The sequence below is a fragment of the Leucopleurus acutus genome (assembly GCF_964270905.1).
Source record: "Leucopleurus acutus genome assembly, chromosome: 2".
Lineage (NCBI taxonomy): Eukaryota > Metazoa > Chordata > Mammalia > Artiodactyla > Delphinidae > Leucopleurus > Leucopleurus acutus.
In genome coordinates this window covers 93,453,625-93,464,431 of record NC_139143.1, presented here as the reverse complement: position 1 = coordinate 93,464,431, position 10,807 = coordinate 93,453,625, and the positions used below count along the sequence as shown (strand labels likewise).

General features: G+C 34.9%; 1 protein-coding gene across 1 annotated transcript in view; it reads right to left on the bottom strand.

The window, feature by feature from the left end:
- Positions 1-373: 373 nt before the first annotated feature.
- The window catches only part of RSBN1 (round spermatid basic protein 1), a 42,626-nt gene continuing 32,192 nt past the window's right edge, over positions 374-10,807 (bottom strand). Inside the window, exons 5-7 of the mRNA XM_082833806.1 lie at positions 7,055-7,222; positions 5,683-5,791; positions 374-5,041 (exon numbers count right to left, since the gene is read on the bottom strand). Of these exons, the coding sequence (XP_082689932.1) occupies positions 4,568-5,041; positions 5,683-5,791; positions 7,055-7,222 (751 nt within the window). The 3' untranslated portion in view covers positions 374-4,567. The remainder of the gene's footprint in view (positions 5,042-5,682; positions 5,792-7,054; positions 7,223-10,807) is intronic.

The window sequence follows — 10,807 nt, the reverse complement described above, 5'->3', positions numbered from 1 at the left end:
AAAATCCAGTGAGTTATGTCACTTAATACATCAATGGTATCTGAAACGTCTATAAACCACCTTCATTAACTAACACTGTATGCATGTACTTTCAAAAATATCGGCATCCCCAGAACAAAAATTTAAGATTATTCTCATAGGGATAAATCAATTTATGCAGCGAGGAGTTAACTGCCACAAATGCCAAGCATAGTTTTTCTTCTTCCCTCAAACTAACTGCCTCTCAATATGGATGAAAATTTCCCCCAGTATCTATGAACTTTCTTTAGGAAAGTCAAGATTTTCTAATTTTGTAATCTCTAATTGTAAAAAATAATAGGGGACAGAGAAGGGAGGGACAAATACTTTAAAAACAGGTTCCAGGTAGCTAGAATTCACATGTGCTATTCATTTTGTCATGAAACATCAGTAAAGGACAAATCAGACTTTGTTTATTAAAAAAATACTTTACAGGAAAAAAAAAACTCTATGCATTCCATTGTCCTATTTTACAAAGAAATAGCTTAACAATTTAACACACTTAGACAGCTACAAAAAAGCACTGTGTTAAAAGGATTATTATTCACACAAATTTAGATTTAAGACTATTCATTAAAAACCTTTTTAAAACACTCATTAATGTCAATAAACAAACTAAGGCCACAAAACGCAAATAGTCCGCCAGGCAAATTATACATTTCATCTATATGCAAAGACCTCTTAGATAAATTAAAGCCACAGGAAAAAAAGTCTTAGCTGCCAATCAAAATGGAGTTTAGTCACAGAAAACACTATTACATGAAAATTTACAACATGTGATAGAAGTAGTACATTAAGTATTTCTTTAGAGAGAATTGAAAAGTGCTATATTAAGAGACAGTGGTCTCAACTACATGCACAAGTGAATCCTAAAAGATGTATGAAGAAAATGGAAGGCCATAATATTTATGGAGAGATACTTGCTTTTAAAGCAACAAACTTTCAGGATGAGGATAGGTCCCTTATGTGCTAAAGAAAAACATCTGTCTTGTACATTTCCTCTACTTACTGCATGACCAATAAATACAGCTACAACCTGTTTTTTAAAAAATAATACTTAGCAGAAATATGAACCTCTGGCATGTACTAGTGAAAGTTTTTTTTAAAAAACTTGTAGCAATGATAAAACAGATTTATCAGACACAAACTCAATTATTCTAAAGATATAAATGCAAATAAATTTTTAATGGCAAATATAGATGAAAATAAATGATCTAATAATGAACTAATAACAATAAAGAATACATGCACTAAGGGGTTTTTTGAATTTTGGTATCTTGTTCCTAAATTAGCTTTCATTCTAGACAATAATTATAGAGGGAAAGGCAATAAGCAAAAGTTTCTCCAGTCATTAAGCATGAACTTTATGCCTATTAAGACTGATGCAAGACACCTTTTCCTAAGGTTTAGTAAATAATTTTATATGATAAGCCCCGTTTTCCCCCTACAAGAGCTTTTAATATTAGTCTACTGTAATTCCAACTATCTCTAAGGGGAAAGGGTACCTTTCAAAAGTCTTTAAATTCAAAATAATAAAGTACCAGTGAAACAAATTCTAAGTACTAAATTAGCAAATTAAAAGTACAATTAAGCCTAGGAATTCATTTTTAAAGAGTTAAAAACTTTGGAAGGGAAAGAAATATGTAGTTTTTATTATTATTGCTTTATGAATTTGGGATACTTCTTTGAATCATAATCCTACTCCTAGTGTATCTTGGTAATTATAGAATGACTTCTGGGGCAGGGGGAAGACTTTTCTCCTGATTAGTGAATACCATAAAATCGTTCTAGTTACTAAGTTTACTCATTTACTGGGTCCTTTCCATAAGCACATTTAAAAAATATCCCTCTGCTCCACAAAATACTAAAACTTATAGCCACATTCCGCAAGTAATCTCAAAGAGCTGGCACAACAGGTAACATACCAAAAAAGGAAGATCAGCTTACATTTCAGTTACAACTTCACTGCCATCACTACTTTACAAGTCAGAAGACGCCAGATTGTTCCATGCCTCACTCCACCAAACCAAATAATTTAATGATTTTAGAAAAGTTGCTATCATTTGTATCACTAAACTAGGATACAGCTTTAAAGAAGTAAGAAACTCAAAACTTGCGCTTTTATATTCATCAGTCTTTAAAGCATGCTATTAAAATCTAATACTCACATAAGACATTCAGTTTCCAGATACATTACTAGCTAAATGTTTCTCTCTCAGTTCTATTGCAATTCTAACATACAATGAATTTATTAGTACATGATTTTAAACATTTTTATACTCTTTTAATATGTTATATTGGAGTTGAGGGTAGAATGTTTTATAAAAAGAAAATGGGGATTTGCTTTTGATTGTAGGTCTTTGCAGATCCGCTGGTTCCTGAGTGATTATACACAGTGATGGCTGTCAGGAGACAGTCTCCTTGTTTATTAGCAATGACCAGCTTAGATGACAGATGGCATCTGCTGGATGGCAAGTGGGAGATGGGGAAATCGGATCTTGGAAGACAAGAAAAAAAATTAAAAGTTTTTGCTTTAACAACCTTGTTCTTCATGATTATTTTAAAAAGCAAATGTTGCCTGAGAAGAATTTTACTTTGCACAGCCTGGTAAAGCTCTATGAAATTCTTCTGGACAGAAAAACAAAAATAAGAAATAACCCAAACCCACATACTTTGTGATTAACCCCTTCCCCCTAAAATAACAAGATAACAAAAAACACCCTCAAAGGCAGGTCCCTTAAAAACTAGCCTTGATAAACCAGAATTTACCCTAAAATTTATACCCAAGATTTTAAAACACCCCTGCAATAATCACATTACTGTTCATACCATTCTAATTACCTTATTTACAAAGATAACTAAAACCAACATCATTTCCAATTCATAAATGGTTTACATTGAAATGTTTCTCTATTTGTCTTCATCCTTTTTAACAGAGAATACATACATATACATATATATAAGGAATAATACAGATTCTAACTAATCACTGCAGTATTTGCTGATGGTTACTTTTCTATCTGTTTACACAGTGACCTCTATACTTTGCTAATATGCATTTAACTACACAACAATATTGCACAAAGTAATATTTATATAAGATTTAACCTATTTCAGAATATTTTAGAGAAAATTCATATTTGATATTTCAAAAGATGCAGCTAAGTTTTCATGGTGACAGACATAATAAAGCAGCATCTTTTTTTGCCTATGTTAATGTAAATATTCCAAATCTCAACCTCCAGAAAAAAAAATCTCCAAATTGCACTATAACCAGGTAGATACAAGAATCTGGTCTTAGGTGTGGGGAGTACTCTTCCTTTAATAAACAAAAGGCCTATTGTATTATTAACTAAGAGAAAGTGAAATGTGTATCCCATTAACATTCTAAAATAATAGAAAGTTAAGACTACACTAGCTATATGAACTGTGCCTGTTCGAAAAAAAATGGTTAAATACTCAGGCACTAATAAGGATTAGGCTACCTGAAACTCTAGGATGAAGTCTAGTGCCATATTCTTTATTAGACAGTAGCAACACAGAGTAATAATAAATAAACCCAGGTATTCACCAGTTGAAACTCTGAACTGAAGTATCTCAACAGATCTTTATGATGAAGAGGTTGATGCCAAGTGACAAAAATAGTTCTTCCTAAGTTTCATGCACAAAATATGGCAGCCTCATCTGAAAGATAGGTATCATTCTCTAAGTTTGATACTCGTGATCAGTTTAGGAAGCAAAAGTATCCACACAGAATGTGAGGATGCTAGGAAGCAGAACAATAGAGTATCATGTCAACATTATCTATTTTACCCAAAATATCTTCCACAGTTACCATGTATTCTAGAAGAGATTAATGAACCATGGAGAATGAATGACCAAGGACTATTCATCTTTAGATATTTTTAATTGAAATATCCACTGGGCTTTAAATAACAGATACAAAAAAAGACAGTTTGGATCAGAAAGTGCTGTGCTTTCTCTTTTGTTAAGAAATCAGAGAGCCACTGAATTCCTTAGAAACTATCTGTTCTTTATGGTTGGAACTAAATAACTGACTTGCCCATGTACAAGATGCAGGAATTCTTTCCTGCGACCTATGCCATTTTTTACTGTAGAAACTGAATCTGTGCCATAAAAGCACAAGTACTAAACCATAAATCTGATCTTCTATCATAAAAACAGCAAATATGGCAAGAGACAAGGCAAGATAAAATGAAAGGAAGTGAATTATTTACCAAATAAGAATCTGTTATTCCAGAGAATTCTCATTTTGATTTGAAGAAGAGATTGAATTGTTACCTCACACCTTAAAACAGAAAGTAGCAGCAGACCCACTATTACATACTGTACTAACGGGATAAGATACAACTCTTAACTTTGCATAATCTGTGTAAAAAAGATATGCTTGACATTTGTGGAATGTCATTTCTCTTTATAGAATTATAGGCAAGATTTCTCCAATAAAACTTAACTTAAGCCAGTTATAAAACTATAACTTCACATCAAAATTTAAAAAAGTTAAAAAATGTGTTTGAATATGTACATATCACACAGGAGTGCTTGAATGTTCCTGTAGATTGTGTTGCTGGTCAGAGTCCAGTCTACTTTCCACCTTTAAAACTGGAATAGGCTGAGTCATCTGATCTTGCTGTAGATTAAGTTCAGATGAAGGTGGGAAGGACGATGAAGCAGTTGTCAAAAGTTGCATCTCTGTGCATGTTTCCTCAGATTCAGTTTTTATTCTCACACACTGGGAGTCAACTTCTAATTCTCTCTTTCCAGTTAAATCATAGTCCACGTTAGAGCTGCTTTCGGTGTTTTGAGAGGCTTCCACAACAGGGTGGTACTGTTTAAGCCTTATATGCCAGGCTAAGCTGCACACTGCTGACACTGTTTTGAACTGATGAATGACATTTCTAGGGATGAAGTAGATATCATTGTCGCACAGCTGAATTCTAGCATAACGAATGCCTTCCCGCCTCATTTGGTTTAGTTTTGCTTCATCCACCCACTGCACACACTGAAGAGAGGAAAAAAGTTGCATGAGATTTTAAAGTAAAATATGTAAAGATGCGGTCAAATAAAACATTATAATTAGCACAGGAAAACAGTAGGATCAAATTAAAGCTAAACAACACTGTATGATATACAACTTTCTAAAATTTCCTACAATTCTTGAGACACATTTTTCCTCATATTTTACTACATTTCTAGTAAAAAAGTACAGGTTAAAATTAGGATGGCCTAGGGAATCATTTAAGTAAGTATTTCAAAATGCAACTAAATATCAATATTCTTTGACCCACATAAGGGCAACATTTGTCTGCTCCTTCAGTGTCTTTCAACCTTTTGCAGGTGAGGACACGCAGGGCAATGGGATTAACAGCTGAGACTGCTCATGGCCAGAACTGAGTTATCCTGGGCCCTCTGACCATCCCAGGCCCACCTGGCATCCCAAAGACTGAAGGATCTTAAGCATTCTGCTTGGGAAGCTCCGTTTTAATGATTTTCAACACCCTCCACAAACAGCCTTTAATAGTAATAAAATTAAATTCACTATCCCATGTATCCAACTATAAGATAAAATGCAAAATTAAATAGGTACGGATACTTATTTCCAAAATCTCACTCAAAGAGAAATAAAAAAGCAAACGTTATTACCTGGGAAACTGGAGGTTCATGAAGGTCCAACTGAAGTCTCTGTACAACATCAGTAAAATCCTCAGCATGAAAACAAATCACATCTTTGGTTATGCGAGGTTGGTCACTCCTAAGATTAACAAAATTAAGCTTTAGAAACAAGCATCTCATAATGGAAAAAGGTGACAAATTTCAATCTTCCCGTTCCTGGAACTGTTATACTAGCAAAGAAATAGATGCATAACTCCTAAGGACAAAGTATACATTTGTTTCTTTAGTCAATTTAAAAAAAAATAAAACACCAATAAAGCATTTTTTTTCAAAATTAAAATTAGTTGTTATAAAACTAAAACATCGATGACCAAAAACAGTTTTATTCTAAACTAGATGCATTTGAATCCTCTAACCACTTTGCCCCACCATCTCCATGCCACCCTATAATGTCATTATCAGGATGGAAAGAAATGGACAGAATACATCTCAGCCACACAACTGTCACACCTTCCAGCTTTCAAAGTAGAGAGGGGAAAAAAGCTAAATGATCTTTAACTTGAAATACTTAACCTGTGATTGAACTATAATTCAATCAAACTCTAACGTCAGATCAAACTCTACAGTAATATTGAAGGCCCTGAAGGCATAAAAACAAAGTAAAATACAGTTTTTAAATATGTTCTGAGCCTTGTTTAAACCGGGCCCCAACTGAGTGTAAAAGGGTGCAACCTCTATGAAAAACAGTATAGCAGTTCCTCCCAAAATTAAAAAACAAATTACCATATGATCTAGCAATTCCACTTCTGGGTATATAGCCAAAAGAATGAAAGCATGGACGTGAAGAGATATTTGTTCATAGCAGCCAAAAGGTGGAAGCAACCCAAGTGTCCACTGACAGATAAACGGACAAACAAAATGTGGCATATACATATAATGGAATACTATTCAGCCTTAAAAAGGAAATTATGACACATGGTACATGTGTACATGGTACAATATGGATGAACCTTGAGGATATCATGCTAACTGAAATAAGTCAATCACAAAAAGACAACAACTGTTTGATTCCACTTATATGAGGTATTTAAAGTAGTCAAATTCATAGAAACAGAAAGTAGAATGATGTTTACCAGGAACTGGGGGAGAGGAGAAAGGGAGTTATTGATTAATGGGTACAGAGTTACAGTTTTGCAAGATAAGAAAGTTCTAGAGATCTGTTTCACAACAACATGAATATACTTAACATTACTGAACTGTACATTTAAAAATGGTTAAGATTTTAATTTTATTTTATGTGCATTTTACCGTAATTTTTTAAAAACTGTCCCCAACCTTTCAAATTGAGTCCACATTTTCTTAAGACATTAACCAATCTTGCAGCTGAGTTCCATTAACTTACCATTCACCAAACTGTACAGCTTTCAAAACCCCAACAGCAGCCGTACTCTGCCAGTCAAACCCCTGACCTACATGATCAGCATGAGCTCTTGTCCTATCTTCAAAGAGGACTTCACGGGGTTCACTGGTCCGAGGTAGGTACTGGAGATTTTTAATTTCATTCATTGATCTGTAGTTGATTTGGTTTTGAAGCAAAGAGGGGAAAAGAAGTATTAACAGCAGTAAGGCAAGAAGTCTACTAAAATGCCAAATTTTAAATAAGATGAGGGCTGAAAAGGGTTCAATGATTTCGATCATCAGCATTTAACACGCTACAGTGTAATGCTGAATGTGATTACCTTCTTCTCTCAGTATGTCACAATAATATAGAAGCTGTATCTTTGATTTGGCACAATTGTAGTGTTTGAATATATAAAATTTAGTTGTCTAGCAACAGAAAATACAACTCAGAGTTCAAGGCTGTATGTCTCTTTACCCTGAGTCATTTTTAAGTCTCAAAACATTCTACTAGACTTAATTCAAGATGGCAACCTGAGCATCTACATGATCTCCTTTCACGTTAAAAGAGAAGTAAAAGGCTTCAAACTAATGTGGTAGGGGTGGGGGAGAATAGTAGGAGAATGGATGGGAGTATAGGTGAAACAGAACTGGCTATGAATTGATAACTGTTGATACTGAATACATGGGAGTTTATTATATTATCTTCTGCTTTTTTATGTGCTCAAATATAATATGAATATGAAGCAACAAATGAAAGGCATTAGTGAATGAACAAGAGCAACACATTTCTGGAAGGTGAAAAATGATTAAAAGTGTCTTGGACTAATGAAACTGAGCAGAGAAAGCCACAGGCCTAGACTATACAAGAAGGGAATGGCAGCTAAAGAGGCTAGTATGATGATAATGGACAGAAAGGAAGTAAGGTTGAGAAGGGAGCAAATAAAGTGAAATCTGCACATAAACCTGTCACGTGCCACCCTAGTGGTAGAAATTTGGACAGTCAGGCATTTACCCTCATGCAGAAGACTGTGGGTGACCCACCAGCATCCATCTCTCATCTTAATTTCTCTGAAAGAACTCTGATTTTTATTAGGTATCTGCTCCTACCCTATATGGAACCTCATTCACAAGCTCCAGAGGTAGATCCTGATGAGTTCTGGCAAACTACACTAAGCTCATTCCCCTTGCCAGTGAATGATTTAGGAATGAGCATGAACTGATCGATTCTGGCTAGCAATATGAGAGGAAATCTGCTAAGAATTCTGCAAAGCTTCCTGGCTCCTAAAAAAGAAGTAAAGGACAATCTCTTCTTCTTTTAGATATAACCAGATCCAGATGTGATACCTAGAACTGCTATAGCCATCCAGCAACCATAATGAAAGCCACTGTAAATACAAAGCCTAGGAAAGAGAATGACAGAGGAGAGAAAAGGAAAAGATGTTTCCTTGATGACAGCACTCAACCATTTGACTATATGGTACCTAGAGTCAACCGCTCTGAACTTCTTGAAATACAGGATAACATTTTATTTTATGAACCAGTCTGAATCAATTTTGTTGCCTGTAACCAAAAGCATCCTGATAAACTTTCAGCCAAAAAAATCCTGCATGTTCTTCCCTAAACACATTGAACTTACCATATGAATAGTACTAATGTAATCCTCTGGTATTTGGACGTATCCTTTAATGCCCACTTCTATGCCTGTTAACTCTGAAGTGAAACCTATCTATTGACAAGCCTCACTGAAATATAAATAGAATGCCCAGTAAGCCCAATGCTGTGTTCCTAAATTCGAACGGGTCAACCAAGAATCACCAGATATGTGAAAACAGCCTACAGCAGCCTGACAAAGACCAAAAAATGCAATGCTGAAATGTAAGGATTTTGTCAGAAGACAAAAGTCAAGTAAATGTCCCGAAACTGAAAGCAAAAAGATAGTAAGAAATACGAGGATAATCAAACTGAGGGATCTATTATTCAGCCAACAGTAGTTTCATAAAGAAATAATAGTGAAAATGAAGAGATTACTGAAGGAACTAAGCAAGAAAAATTCCCAGAAATGAAAGGAGATGTGAATCTTTTAGTTTAAGGTACCCACCAAACAACAAAAAGGATTAAAAAATAAGAATTAAAGGCCCAAAGACGTATCATTATGAAATTAAGCTTCCAGAGAGGAAAAGAAAATAGGTTACTTACAAAAGAAGAATAATTACACTGGCATTAGACTTCTCATAAACAATATCAGATACCAGAAGACACTAGGGCAATGCTAAAAAAAAATCCTAAGAGAAAATACATCCTCTGGACTACAGCTAAACTATCAATCATATTTAATGACAGAAAAAGATATTTTCAGACATATGATGACTCAATACCTTCCTTTTCGTAGAATATAACTTGAGTATGTGGTCAAGCAAGGAAAAGAAATAAACCCAGAAAGAAGACAACCACAGGTTAAGGCAGAAAAAACATCAAATGGTAGATAACTGTGAAATAAGCTTTTCACACTGAAGTAAGAAAACAGAGCTCCAAAAGATTTCCAGGTAAAAAGTGATGAGTTAGAGCAGACAGTATGATTGAAATTCTGCATTCTTGAGGGTATGATAAAAGCAAAGAATGCAATGTAACTACCAACATTCTCCCCAAAAAGAGGCTATATAAAAAAGCAACAGCCAAAAAAAAAAAAAAAGCAATCGCCAAAGTCATAGAGGAGAAGGTCAGTGTGATTCTAGAAAAAAGTAATGTATCTTAAGCAATAAACAGAATAGAAGATAATTAGGGATATGGTCAAGAGAAGTGTATGGTATCACCTCAAAAAAAGGCAATCAGAAACTACAGGAAGGACTTCCCTGGTCACAGTGGTTAAGAATCCGCCTGCCAATGCAAGGAACATGGGTTTGAGCCCTGGTCTGGGAAGAACCCACATGCCGCAGAGCAACTAAGCCTGTGCGCCACAACTACTGAGCCTGCACTCTAGAGCCCGCGAGCCACAACTACTGAGCCCACATGCCACAGCCACTGAAGCCCGCGTCCCTTGAGCCCATGCTCTGCAACAAGAGAAGCCACTGCAATGAGAAGCCCGCGCACTGCAACGAAAAGTAGCCCCCGCTTGCCGCAAACTAGAGAAAGCCCGCGCGCAGCAACGAAGACCCAATGTAGCCAAAAATAAATAAATAAATTTATATTGAAAAAAACAAAGGAAACTACAGGAAAAACAGAATTAAAAAAAAAAAATCGCATGATCCAAATATGAACGAAGCTAAAAAGTGGCATGATTTTCAGTATCTAGGTGAAATACAGAAAAGAAATATCCTTTTGTATATTATTCCTTTGAGTGATAACAAACAACTGGAACCTTAGAATATGAATATTAGCCTACTAGATGGATCTGCAATAAACTTACCTACCCATAATATTTTAAATACCATCTGTTGGCTTTCAAATATTAGAATACATCTATTGACAAAGCATATAAAGCCTAATTATGGTTTTAAAGCAGAATATGAATTAGCCTCAACAATGTATAAGCACAGCTGACAAAAAGTAGAAGGGAGAGGAAGAGGATAAAGTAAGGCTCATTTAACTATTTGGAGAACCCATAAAGGGAATAAATCCCTATCTATTATACCAAGAAACTGACAAATTTCCTGTCAAACCCTTAAAACAAAACAAAAAAAGGCATTAAAAACAGAAATTGTTTTTGCCTCTGGTAAAAAGGTGTTTGCTTCTGGAGAGAAAGGTGGCCAGGATTTTT